This window comes from Capra hircus, chromosome 8, assembly GCF_001704415.2.
Source record: "Capra hircus breed San Clemente chromosome 8, ASM170441v1, whole genome shotgun sequence".
Taxonomy (NCBI): domain Eukaryota; kingdom Metazoa; phylum Chordata; class Mammalia; order Artiodactyla; family Bovidae; genus Capra; species Capra hircus.
Window position 1 is genome coordinate 102,439,818 of NC_030815.1, and position 15,000 is coordinate 102,454,817.

Here is a 15,000-nt window from a genome sequence, read left to right on the forward strand (position 1 = left end):
CCTTGGCTTCAGCCTGGGCTTTCCGCACTCACTCCAGAGTTTGTTTTTCTTTCTTTCTTTCCATTTTTTTCTCTTCCTGCCTTAGCTGTGTGTTTTCCCAGAATTCTTATGGGAACGGGGTATTTTCCTGCACACCCCCCCTTCCCCTTGTCTGTCAGATTTCCTGTTTTACAAACTCGCTTTGAATCCAGGCCCAGGGCTGGTGGGAAGCAGAGCCTCAGGGGCCTCCTGACAGCATCCAAGTGCCTTGGCCACCCCAGGCTCCCTGGCCCTCCCCTTTCCCATGCCTGGCCTTGAGGTCAACTGGCAGGTGAATGCCAGGCGCCCAACCTGGAAGAGGCAGCCCTTAAAGGAAGGAGATAGAAGTCTTCTCACAAGGCCCTGACCCTTGAGCTCCTCCAGGGTTGCTGAGCTGGCTTCCTCCTCAGCCTGCCTGGGGTGAGGGTGGGGGTGCCCTTTCCCTGTGCTGTACCAGGGCCCACCCCACGTCCAAGAGCCAGACCCCTTTTCTGACTTCAACTGCCTTAGTCTGTGGTTCTCATAGCCCTGCTCTGAGCAGCCAGGAATCGCTCTTGGAATAAGCAGGGGTTAGGCCTTCTGCATTCCCCACAAAGCCTAACTGGGGTGTGCAGAGAGGGCCCGCAGCAAGGCCACACTAAACTAAACCAGTGGACCGCTGCTGGTGGGACACTGCTGTGCCATCCGCACGAACAGAGCGCTGGCTGGCTCCTGCCATGGACCAAGTCTGTCTTCTAAAGTCAAAGCACAGAGTCTTCCTAGCACCCTCCTCACCTTTTGCTCTAACGTTTATCATGTCCCACTTTGCTTTGGAGAGATTTGCATAAGACCAGGAATTGCCTGTTGCTTTGAAAGGAGCATGCAGATGGCAGGGCCCTCTCAGGGAACTCCTGAGAGGAGGGGCTGTGGACCTGCCATGCACACAGGCCGCAGCAGGCACAGGGAGGCCACCGGCTAGTTCAGGTTCAGCCAGGACTGTGCCCTCACTTGCCCCCTCACCTGGGAGCCCTCACTGGGTACCTGGAAGCCCTGACGGTAGATGGCCCTGAGACCCTCCCAGGATGTGTCCCCCGCCCCTTGGCCTGACAGTGAGTGTGTGCATCCCTGTCTTCCCTCCCCTGTGCTCTGGGAGGGCAGCCGGCAGCTCAGCTTTGTCTCTGGGCCTTCAGCGCGGGGCCAGCCCTGGGCTGATGCTCCATGAGGCGCTGGAGGAGGGAGGAAAGGATCGAGCAAGCAGTGGGGCTCAGGTGAGGTGGAGCCAGGCAGTGTGGCAGGCCCTCAGGTAAAGAGCTAGGCCACATGTCTGCCAGGGCTGAAGATGGTGAGATGCACCCTTTCGGAGCTCTGTCGGTCCCGGGCCTGGCTTACCTCCTGAGCTCCCAGCCTTCCTACTTGGCCCACAACCCAGTGCTCGAGACGCCTGGGCAGAGATAGGGCCGGCGAGGGGCCGGCCAGCCTCCTTCTTGGCTCCAGAAACCTTGGAGAGGAAGGTGGCTCTGGGGTGGGGCCCGTGGGCTTCCCGACCTTGGAGCAGAGGCACAGCCTCCTGGCTTCTGGGATTAACCGGGCAGGGCTGTGTCCTAGATCACCATCCCGCGGGGGAAGGACGGCTTTGGCTTCACCATCTGCTGCGACTCTCCGGTCCGAGTCCAGGCCGTGGATTCCGGTGAGTGAGCATCTTGGGTGATGGCAGCCCCAGGCTTAGCAAACAAGATGTTGGAACTGAAAGGGGAACCCCAACCCGGATTGAAGAGTCCTGGCCTTTCAAAATGAAAAGAATAATATTTTTAAATGACCATAGATGAAAGTGAGGTCTATGAAAATACACCTACTCTTTTTTTGTTTTGTTTTTAATCAAAGTGAAGATAGGCTTTTATATTTTGTTTCCCAGTCATTTCAAACAGGAACTAAACCTATATTTTCAGCAATGGCTGCATGGAAAAATAAGAATCGTTTATGAACTTGATTTGGAATCAGTATTTTATCCTAGTCCAGCCTGATGAGCCCTTTAAAATAGTCATTCCCTCTCTACTTTTCACAAAGAAAAGACTTCTCCTAGTCACAGAGTGAGCATCCTAAGAGGAGAAGCTGGGACGTGGCGATCTGGGGGCCTGGCAGCAAGGAAGGGTTCTTGAAGGGTGAGAGTTCCTGGGGAGGGAGGGGGCCTGGTGGGGAGGTTGGCAGCAGAGAGGTCAGCCAGTACTGGGTCTGCGGGCAGGGAGGAAATGAAGGCAAAGGGGACCCTCCTTCAAGATCCTTCCTGAGCACCTCCAAGGTCAGGCCCTCATTCACAGATGAAGAAACAGAGGGGAGCGGTCCTTGTCCAAGGTCACTGTGGAGGCAAAGGACCCCCAGGCCCTCTGAGGGGGTTGTGGGCTCCAAGGAGTTTTATTTGTCCCTGCAGGGGGCCCGGCTGAGCAGGCAGGGCTGCAGCAGCTGGACACGGTACTGCGGCTGAACGAGAGGCCCGTGGAGCACTGGAAATGCGTGGAGCTGGCTCACGAGATCCGGTGACCGACCCGGCGGGCGGCCTGGGGCTTGGGGCTGCCTCGCACCTCCCCTCCCCTCCCCAGCCCTGGGCACACGCCTGGCCTGTCCCTCCTTCACATCTGCGAGCCATTTGCTTTGCTCCTCAGGAAATCAGTTACTTGGCCTGAAACTGGAAGGTTCAGGCTCCAAGCAAATTTGAATCCCAGAGCAAACAGTGGGAGAAGAAGCTCTCAGACACACCCTGTGGTTCATGGCGTGGCTCCAGGGGGTCGCTTTCTCCTTGAGCTCATTAGTTCTGCTACCTCAGAGCTAAGCCTTCTGTTTTCTAGGCTGAGTAGATGTTGCAGAGATTTTTCAGTTGTATAACTAAACAGTTATTCTTTAAAATGTATCCTGGTTCATAGTGGTACATAGTGTTAGTGGGTCAGTCGTGTCTGACTCTGTGCGACCCCATGGACTGTAGCCCGCCAGTCCATGGGATTCTCCATGCAAGAATGCTAGAATGGGTTGCCATTTCAGGCAACCCATTGCAGGCAGAGTCTTTACCATCTGACACCAGGGAAGACTTAAAATGTATGAAGTGAAGTGAAGTGAAGTCGCTCAGTCGTGTCCGACTCTTTGCGACCCTGTAGACTGTAGTCTACCAGGCTCCTCTGTCCATGGGATTTTCCAGGCAATAGTACTGGAGTGGGTTGCCATTTCCTTCTCCAGGGGATCTTCCCAACCCAGGGCTCGAACCCGGGTCTCCCGCATTGTAGACAGACGCTTTACCGTCTGAGCCACCAGGGAAGTCCCTAAACGTATGGGACCCCTCAATTTTGACCCTCTGAGTTACAGCCCCATTTTAGGTTTGCTTCTAGAATGACTGGGTAAGGGGTTTACACAGGTGGCTTGCTTGCTTGTACTTTGTGTCCAGGAGGAACCTCACTAATTGAATTTGGTCTTCTTTCTTTATTACCAATGCCCTTCCCAGCCCTTGCCAGTCAACTCGAATTGACCTCAGGGACCCCTTTGCTGTCTCTGCTTTAGCTGGCCTCTGCATCCTTTCCTGTTCTAGCACTGGGGGCTGCCCCTGTCCCCTTCCACTCTCTTCCTTTCTGCCCCCGCAGGCCCCTACCCTGCCTGACTTTGGTCTCCCCTAGACCCAACTTCCAGAGAAGGAAATGGCAACCCACTCCAGTATTTTTGCCTGGAGAATCCTGTGGGCAGAGGAGCCTGGTGGGCTGCTGTCCATGGGGTCGCACAGAGTTGGTCATGACTGAAGCGACTCAGCATGCACGCATGCATTGGAGAATGAAATGGCAACCCACTCCAGCGTTCTTGCCTGGAGAATCCCAGGGATGGAGGAGCCTGGTGGGCTGCCATCTATGGGGTCGCACAGAGTTGGACACGACTGAAGCAACTTAGCAGCAGCAGCAGCAGACTCAACGTCTCTTTGTGATCCCCTCTCCCCACCACTTCCAGGAGCTGCCCCAGCGAGATCGTCCTGCTTGTATGGCGCATGGTCCCCCAGGTCAAGCCAGGGCCAGACGGAGGGGTCCTGCGACGGGCCTCCTGCAAGTCGACCCTCGACCTCCTGTCACCCCCCAATAAGCGGGAGAAGAACTGCGCCCACGGGGCCCAGGCCCGGCCGGAGCAGCGCCACAGCTGCCACCTGGTGTGTGACAGCTCGGATGGGCTGCTGCTCGGCGGCTGGGAGCGCTACACCGAGCTGACCAAGCGTGGGAGCCAGCACACCCTGCCCGCGCTGTCCCGCGCCACGGCCCCCACTGACCCCAACTACATCATCCTGGCCCCACTGAACCCTGGGAGCCAGGTATGGACCACCATTCCGGGAAGTGAAGGGCTGGGGTGCCTGAGTGAAGCCAGGAAGAGGCAAAGACTCAGCTGTGTTGGAAGGAGCCTCCCAGGGGCTCGGCATAGGGAGCAGGGATGTGGGGTGAGCGGTCACTCCAAAGGGCCATCCTGTCAGGCTGTCCTGGGCAGAGGAAGCAGCTGGATCTTTGTGGTCTCAGGGTACAGATCCAGGACCAGGGGATGTCATGGGGTGGAAGATTTCACCTCGAAAGAAAGAAGCGCCTTCTGCCAGACGGCGCTTTTCCATAGCAGGATGGGCCACGTGGTGGGCGGTGAGTAAGCGCCTGTCGAAGGAACTTCAAGATGGTGAGGTGGGGTGATGGTGTGTGTGTATCCCAAGACACGGTTCCCCTGAGATACTCTGGGTAAAATGTGTCCTGAGGTCAAGTAAGCTTGAGAAATACCTCCTGCTCTCTTCCTCTTGGAGCAGATTCCCAGTGCGTGTTCACCTGCTTGAGGCTCTGAGGGCACCTGCAGCGAAGAAGGTGGTTCACCCTTGTTCGCCCGAGTGGTTCCCAAACTCCCCTGATGGTGTCCCCCTTTGTAGCAGAGTTGTTAGGTCCCTAGGGCCAGTGTTCCACAGCACATGCTTTGGAACAAGTTGCCATCAAGGAAATGGGGATCCAGCCAAGGAGTTAAACTCGATGACAGCTAAAGCCTCACTATACTCAAACATTCTGGAGGATTCTAGAGCCTGTGTTCCCTACAAACCCCCTCTTGGCTCCTTAGCAGGATGGCAGTCTTGCCCTCATGCCCTGAGGGGCTTCCCTGCTATCCCCAGGCCAGGGCTGAGCAGCCTGCCTGGTTGTCTGCCCCGTGGCTGGGCTGAGGGGTTCTCTGTCTTTCCGTTGCAGCTGCTGCGGCCTGTGTACCAGGAGGACGCCATCCCCGAGGGTGAGTCTGTCCTCTGCTGCCCTGCCCTCCGAGCCCCAGAGAGATGGCGAGGTCAGCTGCCTCCTCCTCTGGCTGGGAGGCCTTCCCAACAGAGTCAGGACCCCCCTGCCCCCCAGCAGACTGACACAGACTGTCTCCTCTTGGGACCTCTCCTCCCTCACTGAGCCACTGTCTTTCTTCCTCGGATCCTGAACTGAGAAGGAAGCGAGGGCATCTTTTCAGAGCAGCCTAGGAGACGGTGCTCAGAACTCAGGCACTCAGCTGAGACTCACCCAACATTGTATGTGCTTGTGCGTGGTTGCTTCAGTCCGACTCTTTGCGACCCCATGGACTGCAGCTCACCAGGCTCCTCTGTCCGTGGGATTCTGTGGGCAAGAACACTGGAGTGGGTTGCCATGCCCTCCTCCAGGGGATCTTCCCTACCCAGGGATTGAACCTGTGTCTCCTGCATCTCCTGCTTTGCAGGCAGATTCTTTACTACTGAGCCACCAGGGAAGCCCCTCAACCAATGTTACTAAGTGTAAGGTTCTGTAGGCACCGTGGTCAGGCTGACACAGGAAAGAGGCATGGAATTCAGAGCTGGGAGGTCTCAGATTGGAGTTGTGTGAGTCTGAATAACTAATGACCCTTCACTGAACCTCAGTTTCTTTATCTATAAAACAGGGCTGATAATTCCCACTTTAGAGGGTTGTCAGAAGGGATGAGGGAGATAATGGTTTTGAGTAGCAGCCTGTTTACTGAGTGATGCTACACAGAAGATAGTTGTCTTTGAAGTGCACAAATGTCTCTGCTGTTTGAATGGATTTTTCTCTATTGTTCAGAAAATGCTGGCCTTAGTTTTTAAGGGCCAGTGAGAGAAGCTGTCTCAAAACCAGCACCTTCTCCCAGGAGGCCTGAGGTGTCAGAGTTGATGCTGGAGTGGGCTGGGTTTTCTTTTAGGTCCTTTCTGCACTGGCTGAAGGCCAGATGGGATCTGGAAGGCTGAGATCAGCCTTGGCTGGTGGTCCATGGTACTGACCCTGATTTCCTTGAGCCCTTCCTTCAGAGCCCACAGAATGTCCTTTGACCTGCCTTGAGAATGGCCTTTTCCCAGCCACTTGCCGACCTGCTCCCTCCCAGTCCCCTCTGTCAGTAGCACGAAGATGCTTGCTGAGAGCAGGTGTCTTTTGGGGGGAAAGGGCTGCCACCAGGCTCAGGGTTGAGAATGGAAGGCATCTTCATTCTCTCCAGGTGGGGCATTTGGGTGTTTGGGCTTGATTGGTTGGAAGTGAATCCGTGTTCCTTCCGGAGAGAAGTCTGGTAATGTTTCAACACTGAGTTTTAAAGAAAGCTTTTAGTCGGTGCATTAGGTTAAAGAGGAGACATCACTGCTAAATGGTGACCCCATTAAGGGCAGGGCCTAGGCCTGCTCCTCTCCATGTGTCTGGTGCTGGTCCCAGGGTCTGACAAACAGCAGGTACTCAACAGAATTTTAATTGAGTGACCAACTGAAGGGAAGTGACTTCGGTTGCCACTGAGGGTTTGCAGGCTGCTGGGGGGAAGGGAGTTGGACAGGTGTGTCCCCGGAGGCGGGCAGGTGTGAATCCTTCTCGAGAGATGCCTCCTGGTGTCCTTCCAACTCCTATCCAGGTTTCAGTTCCCCTCTGACAGTACAGTGCTTAGCAAACCAAGACGGGCACAGTCATGTAGGCAGTGGGAGAGGGACAAGTGAGGAAATGATGATGCTTTTAATAACAATGGTAACTTTTGAATGCATTATATTAAGAACTTGACCTGATTTCATTTATTCTTCATGAGAATAATTATTTGGGGGTTCAAGGATGTTTTTTTCTCCTTACCAGGGATCGAGCGTTCCTGGCTCCTGGTCCTCAGGTTCCGAGGAAGGGGTGGAATTCAGGGCACAGATCTTCCCTTAAACACACTTAGGGCTCTCCAGAGGCCAAGGCTGTCTGTCACCAGTTGCCGGCTTCTGTCCCCTCCTCTGGCCGGGCTGCCTGGCCTCCTGGTCTCCTCTCAGGAGAGTGGGTTGAGCCAACCTGAGCTGAACGGGGTCTGGTGCCCTTCCAGGGCCTGGGGTGCCTGCTTGCTTGTCATTGGCATTTTCTCCCAACCCACTGATGCCCCGGCATTGTCCCCTGCCCTGTGAAGGTGGCCCAGCCTCATATTCTCTGCTGCTGGGGTGGGATGACTACCAGGGCTCTCCTCAGAAGCTGAGTAATTACTGTGCTTGGTCAGTGAAGCAGGTGTTGAAGGGGTGGATCGGGGTTTGGACCAGAGGGTGTAAGTGGCAGCAGGTGGGAAAGTTAAGGAGTTTGCCTTCACCGAGCTTAGTAGCTGGGTTACAACTTTTAAAGAAACAGATACTTCAAAAATCAGTTTTGAAGAATCAAGCCCACTTGCTATACATTATCCAGGGTGTGTGGACAGGGGACACAAAGACATACCACATAGGTTAGGGTGATCCCACCTTGTACCAGTTACTGATCAGATGACCTTAGGCAAGTCCTCCAGTCACTCCAGGCCTCAGTTGCCTTGTCTATAAAATGGGACTGCTTCCCTCCCGAAGGCAGGGGTATGTGTCGAGTGGCTTACTCATGACTTTCTAGGCCCAAGGCAAAGATTCTACAATGCCCTGTGCAGCTGGGCTTGGGAAGGAAAGAAGTTGATGCCTTTAAAGGTCAGACCAGGGGACACAGGACCCAGATTTTGGCATTAGCAAACCCAACCCATCTGCTGCTGCTGCTGCTGCTGCTGCTGCTGCTAAGTCGCTTCAGTCGTGTCTGACTCTGCGACCCCATAGACGGCAGCCCACCAGGCTCCCCCATCCCTGGGATTCTCCAGGCAAGAACACTGGAGTGGGTTGCCATTTCCTTCTCCAATACATGAAAGTGAAAAGTGAAAGTGAAGTCGCTCAGTTGTGTCCGACTCTTAGCGACCCCATGGACTGTAGCCTACTAGGCTCCTCCGCCCATGGGATTTTCCAGGCAAGAGTACTGAAGTGGGTTGCCATTGCCTTCTCCCCAACCCGTCTAAGTTGGGTCTGTTTTGCCTTGTCAGTGCTGTGTAGTTTCACCTTGTCTGGTCTAGGCTTGGTTGCATCAGATTAGACTAGTTCCAGACTGACCCTGGGATCCCCCTTCATGGTACGGTTTGTGGCCCAGCATCCTCGTCTTAATGCCAGATGAGTAGATTATTCATCGACTTGGGTTTATAATCTTCGTGCCCTCAGACTCTGGTACCATTCACCAAACCCTTGCTCATCAGGTCTCTTGTGGGAGCCCCCGCCTGCCCTGTGTCAGCAAGGTAGCCATCCGTGTTATCTCTACTTCGTGGAGGAGAACACTCTGGCTAAGAGGGCGATGGAGCCTGTTCAGAGTTGCACAGCCTGTCTCCGAGGAGGCCAGTGCTCCAGTTCAGGTGTCTGGTCCAACTCAAACCCAGTGCAGAGCTTGAGGGCCGGGATGGGTTCTTTCAGCAGAGGCTGCCAGCACAGGGCCCTCTGGGGCTGATGTCCAGGGTCAGAGCAGATGAGGAGCTGCAAAAGTGTCTGGCCGTGCATCTGGCCCCCACCCCTATCCTGGCTCATGCTCTTTCTCCTCTAAGTGACTCCTTGAAGGGGCAGGAAGCGGTTTAGGTTACTATAGTTTGAGCGCTGCCCCAAGATACTGCTGCAATGGGTGGTCACTTGTGTGTGTGGGCGGGGGGAGGGATGACTTGTTTTTCTCACCTTTCTCTGTGAGAAGGGGCGGGGGGTGGGTGGAGGAAGCAAGGGTGAAACCTTCTGAGTTGGTTTTTCCTCTGAGGCTCTGGACTGTGCGTTGGTGGGGAGCTTCCCTGAATATAGCTGGGGTCAGGTCACCTGTTCACTCCCTGGCTGCCAGGATTGAGGGTGGCGGAAGGAGACCTAGTGGGCTAGGCAAGCAGATCAGGAAGGGCTGGTCAGTTGCCCGCCTGGCAGCAGGGACTCTTTGAAGGGGCTCAGGTGTGTGTGGAGCTTGAATACCCTGGAGTTTGTCTCCTACTTGCTTATGTCCAAGAATTCCTGACTTTTTAGATACTCCGTGTGGTGCCCATTGGATGAGACACGATAAAGACCTATGTGCCACTCCTTGTCCAGTGGCGGACGTCTGTCCTGCAGTGTTCCCTTATAGAGGGACTCCCTGCAGCCCTCTGCTCTCTTCCCTGGGTTCGGTTCATTCTCTTTCTCTCGTTTCTCCTTTCTTCTCTCTTTTCTGATGAGAATAATTTCTGATGGCCAAGCCAGGGAGTACTTCCTGTCTGTGATGAAGCTGAGGCTTCCCAGTGTCCCTGGAGCACCTGATCAACTTCCTTTTCTGAGTGGAGGAATCACAACAAGAACCACAATGGGTTAGCAGCTCACTTTCATGGCGCCATTACCAGGCCCCAGGCGTTGTTCTAGGGGCTTCACTTGGAGCACCTCCTTTAGTTCTCATGGCCGGCCCATGAACTTGGTGCTATCACTGCAGTGAGGAAACCAAGAGTCTGAGCAGGGAAATGAGTTGCTGGTGGTTACCAAGCGGGAAGCAGAGAAGTGAGATTTGGGTGCAGCCCTCTGGCTCGGTCGTGTCTGACTCTTTGTGACGCTATGGACTGTAGCCCACCAGGCTCCTCTGTCCACGAAATTCTCCCAGCAAGAATACTGAAGTGGGTAGCCATTCCCATCTCCAGGGGATCTTCCCCACCCAGGGATCAAACCCAGGTCTTCTGCACTGGAGGCAGATTCTTTACTGTCTGAGCCACCAGCAAAGCCCCTTCTTTTCTTTCTTTTCTTCTCTGGCTCAGAGCTGGTGGGCTTCCCCGGTAACTGGAGCTTCAGTGCCACCCCTTATCCCAGACTGACTCAGAAGGCCAGGCTGCTCCAGCTCCCTTGGCTAATTGAGGGCCGACCCCCACACGTCCTAGGAAAGCCCACTGTCTCTGCTATCACTGCGCAGACAGGACCTCCACTCTCTTTGTTTGAGGGACCTGGGAGTCAGCGGTGCTGGGTGTGCCCAGGGCAGGAATGCAGGCCGGGGGGGAGCACACGTGCTCCGCCACCTGGAGTGCTCCAGCTGACTGATGGCTTGATGTGGGTCTGTGGGCCTGGTGAGGTCAGATCTTCTGATTTTTCAAATCTGAGAGACCTTCTGATTTGTAAAAGTATGAGGCCAAACCCATAGGCCCGATTCAGGTCCTGGGCCACCTTTATCATAGCTGGCAGTTCCCTGCCCTGTCCTCGCCCTGGAGGTGGAGGTTTGCATGTCAGTATCCCTCCCAGAGTGAGAGAGACTTGCTTCTGAGGTCTCCCCATCTTCTCAGCACCTTGCTCAGGGCTGGGCTCAAGGTAGATGCCGCTGGAAATGGCAACCGATGGCCCGAGACGGTGTGCCCTGTTTCTGCAGAGGCGATGCCTTTGTGGCGGGTGGTGGGGGATGGAAATGCCTCACAGTGCACCCCCATCTCTGTTCCACAGAATCAGGGAGTCCCAGTAAAGGGAAGTCTTACACGGGCCTGGGGAAGAAGTGTCGGCTGATGAAGACGGTGCAGGCCATGAAGGGCCGCGGGAACTACCAGAACTGCCCCGTCATGAGGCCGCACACCCCGCACTCAAGCTATGGCACCTACGCCACCCTGGCCCCCAAGGTCCTGGTGTTCCCCGTCTTTGTCCAGGTGAGCTGATGGCCGACCCCCAGGGCTCCCTCTGGGGGAGGTGAGAGAAAGAGGGCCCTTCGCTCTGGGACTCAGAGATGGTGTCTCGTTCTAGAACTGGGGGAAAGCCAAAAAGCTTCGGGGGGCTCGGGATGCTGGGGGTGATACGGAGGGAGCAGAGGCTTGGGGGAGGAATAGGAGAGTGGGGGCAGGGAGGCTCGACATCAAGGAGGCCCCCTCCCCTCCCACTCCCCTTTCTCTGGGCACACTGCAGACGTGCTGCAGTTGCCTGTTGTATCTCGCAGGGCCTGTGTGCCAAGGCCTCTGTTCCTGGCTCCTCCAGCGCTTGGTTGTTTGGAGACGACCAAGCGAGCGAGCCTCGAGGCCTGGCATCTTGTCTGGTCTCCTTGGTCTTAGCAAACACGTCTGGCCAGTACTAGCTGGTGGCCTGAGACTGTTTAGATTTCCCTTCTCCTGTTTTTCTCTTGTTTTCCTTCTCTTCCTCTCCATTTCCAAGCCTTTATTTATGCTATCACCCACATATATAACTCATGTGAGCACTTAGATGGCTTTCCTGTGCATGTCGTATTAAAAAGCCCAGACTGTACTGTGCATTTTCTATTCTGTTGCCTTTTTTTAAACAAGAATTGCAGCCTGAACGTTTCCTACACCATTAAGTATTCTCTGAGTCTGTGTTTTGCCGTGGTTGGACACTATCACAGGGATGTTTCATATCTATTTAACCAGTCCTCTCTTCTATTCAGAAACTTGTGTTATGTCTGCTCGCTTGTTATTGTAAATAACTGTGATGAAAATCCTCATGCGTGAATTGCCTCTCAGATTATTTTCCTTGGGAGACATTCCTAGAAGTGAAACGACTGGGTCATCGGTCATAAACATCTTAAAGGTTCTTATACATATTTTGACAAATTGCTTTCCAGAAAGACTCTCGGTTTATCCTCTCATCAGCAACCTAGAGAAGGCATGGCCCCAAGAGCTTCATTTCTGACCATGCCTGCCTTCTCTGCTCTCCCTGGCATCCTTCTGGGCCTGTCACTGGCCAGTGGATCTTCGAAGTCATACTTTTTAGGATGCGTGCAGCATATCTCTGGCAGGTGATGTGCGTCTCCCCAGACAGCTCCGTAGGCAGGGTCTGCCCTTTGCCATTCTTTCCATCTCTCCTCTTTCTTGGGAGGTAACCGCAAAGGTCTTGGAATCCACAGGGCCCATTTTTTATTAAAAAATTTTTACCAAAAAATTAAAATTAGTTTTAAAAAGTCATAAAAACTTTTGAGTTGTAAAATATATAAGCCAAAAATGGCATAACACTTAAATGGACAGTTTAATGGGTAATTATAAAGTAGATATCCACTAAGAAAAAGGCCTAGACCATTGCCACCACCCCAGAGGCCGTGTGTCTCTCTTCCTGATTATAATACCCTCCTCGCCCAGAGATGTACCCACTAGTCTGACTTTGTGATAATCATTTCCTTGCTTTTCTTTAGTTTTACCGCCTATGTGTGCTTCCCTGTGCGTGCTAAGTCACTTTAGTCGTGTCTGACTCTGTGTGACTCTATGGACGGTAGCCCACCAGGCTCCTCTGTCCATGGGATTTTCCAGGCAAGAATAGTGGAGTGGGTTGCCATGCCCTCCTCCAGGGAATCTGCCCAATCCAAGGATCGAAGCTGCATCTCTTATGTTTCCTGGACTGGCAGGAGGGTTCTTTCCCACTAAGAGTGGGAGGTGGGGCTCCGCAGTGGGTATGGGGCAGGGTCATGGAGTAGGGTGACACGTTTGGGTGAGACTTGGTCCCTGGGAACTGACAACAGAGAAGGAGTCAGTGAACTCAAGTGTGTTAATGAGTGTGGAGCAGGGATTGACCTGGCCTTCGAAGGCACTCAAGTGACCAAACCTGGCCTGAGGCTCTCAGGATACTGCCAGAGGTGACCTGAGAGCCTGGACCTGACAGCGTGAATAGGAGAGAGGAGAGAGGGTGGGGGCTGGGAGGGCCTGGGAGCTCAATGCAGTCAGGGAGCTGGTGGGGGGCGGGGGGCGGGGAGGCCTGGCCATGTGGTCCGACTTCCTGCGGCAAGTGTGTGAAGGCTGGTGGGGAAGGTCGCAGCAGCAGTTCCGCCCAGGATGAGCGCCTCTGTCTTTCTGTTTCTGTCTGTGTATGAGGGGGCGTGTGGGTTCTTGGGGTGTGGGGGCAGGGCTGGCAGTCTTCTGCGGCTGGCTTTGGCAGGCTGCCTCCCCCTCGCCCCCACCCACCTTCTCCACCAGGCCTCTTTGAACGATTGCCTTTGTTTACAGCCTTTAGATCTCTGCAACCCCGCCCGGACCCTCCTGTTGTCGGAGGAGCTGCTGCTGTATGAGGGGCGAAACAAGGCTGCCGAGGTAAGATACTCTCCTTCCCAGGTGAGGTTTCCGGTGGGCTTCGCCAGCCATCTTCCAGGCCCCTACATTTCCCCTCTTCTTGATAGATGCAGAATTGTACAGTCAGGGTAGGAAAGACCTGAAAAATCTTCCGTGCTCTCCTCTACCAAATGGCTACCCAACTTTTCCTTAGATACATCCAGTGACGGGGCGTTCACCACCTCTCAAAGCTATATAGTCAATCTTTGGCGGTCAGAAGGTTTTCCCAACCCCTAATGACATTCCACTGTTTAGCCCAGCTTCCTCTAAGGAACAGAAGAGATGGCAGTTCACCCCAGCTGTGACGAATGACTTTATGGGTGAGAAGATTAAAGCTGTTAGCCAAAGAGAATTTTTAGAAGAGCATCCATTACTCGGGTTCTCTGGGTGTGTATTAACCCAAACCACAAATCCTCTTTTGAGGGATAAGTCTATGATCTCTCTATGGCTCTAGCTCGGCCCACAGAGGCCTGGGTGTGGAGGCCACGCCGCTCTTCCTGGGAGCTGGCCCTGGCATATCTCTTACTGGGGGAACTTCACTCACCTCCACAGTCCCCAGAGTTGGCCAGGTTCCGGCTCAGTCTTCGTGAGTTTAAGTCTACTTGGGAACAGAGGTTGGAACCCTGGGATCTGACTGGTTTCCTGAGAGCCTTGAAGAGAGAATGGGGGCTTGTTGCCAATCAGGCCCTGATTCAGAGCTGGGAGTGTGGCTTGGCTGAGTTGAGAGGCAGCTTTGGGTGGTGGAAAGATCAGGAAACTTGAAGGCAGAAAGATTACAGCCAGCTCTGTTTTGCTGCTGGCTCACTTAAGACTTCTTCCTTCTTCCTCAGTCTTCCCATCTGAATGGTGGGTGTGTGTGTGTGTGTCTGAGGCAGCCATGGCAGGGTCTGAGGTCGGCTGATCTCGAAGGGTGTTTCGGCCTCAGCATCCTGGGACATTTTGTGTAGCTGCAGCGAAAGCAGGCTGCTGTCGTTTTGTTTGTTCAACAAGCAGACCAGAACTCATATTTTCCAAGTGAGCATTGTCTCTTTCAGGGGGGTTTCCCTGGGGAGACCGCAGGCTTATTTCCACCACACTGGTGTCGCTTACCACATTTCTGGACCTCCTTTTCCGGAACTTTCTTAAGAACCTTGGCATAGCTTCTGAATTGCCTCCATGGGAGTAAAACTTCATCTGTTGAGGGGGATTTCAGTTCTAAGAACAGGAAGTCCTTTGGAGCCGTTCTTGGTAAGTAAGTGTGTAGTGGAGCTCAGTCAGGTAGCAAAGGTCAGAAACAGAGGTGTGGCCGCAAATTCACAAGACTCAGGAGAAGACAGTGAGAAGCGGCAGCCACCCCGGAGTACACCTGTGTGTCCAAATGTGCTCTTTTGTTCCCTCACTCACTCACCATTAAGCCACAAACATTAAACATTTCTTCTTTAGCCTTATTGTGTACGCATTTTCCATGCTGGGTCCCTGGTGGCTCAGATGGTGAAGTATCTACCTACAGTGCGGGAGACCGGGGTTCAATCCCTGGGTTGGGAAGATCCCCTGGAGGAGGAAATGGCAACCCACTCCAGTATTCTTGCCTGGAAAACCCCATGGACTGTAGCCTACCAGGCTCCTCAGTCCATGGGGTTGCAAAGAGTCGGACCCGACTGAGCGACTTCGCTTTCATATTCCATACTTGATCCCAGTTAA

General features: G+C 54.0%; 1 protein-coding gene across 7 annotated transcripts in view; it reads left to right on the forward strand.

Moving 5' to 3' along the window:
- RGS3 (regulator of G-protein signaling 3) overlaps nucleotides 1-15,000 on the forward strand; it is a 138,417-nt gene that overhangs the window by 41,601 nt on the left and 81,816 nt on the right. For 4 of the 7 annotated variants that reach the window (XM_018052634.1, XM_018052631.1, XM_018052633.1 and 1 more), the window contains 7 exons: nucleotides 1,603-1,684; nucleotides 2,423-2,528; nucleotides 3,973-4,324; nucleotides 4,524-4,637; nucleotides 5,220-5,259; nucleotides 10,733-10,929; nucleotides 13,219-13,302. In XM_018052634.1, coding sequence (XP_017908123.1) covers nucleotides 1,603-1,684; nucleotides 2,423-2,528; nucleotides 3,973-4,324; nucleotides 4,524-4,637; nucleotides 5,220-5,259; nucleotides 10,733-10,929; nucleotides 13,219-13,302 — 975 coding nt within the window. The remainder of the gene's footprint in view (nucleotides 1-1,602; nucleotides 1,685-2,422; nucleotides 2,529-3,972; nucleotides 4,325-4,523; nucleotides 4,638-5,219; nucleotides 5,260-10,732; nucleotides 10,930-13,218; nucleotides 13,303-15,000) is intronic. The other 3 variants (XM_018052636.1, XM_005684329.2, XM_018052639.1) reach the window with 1 other exon arrangement.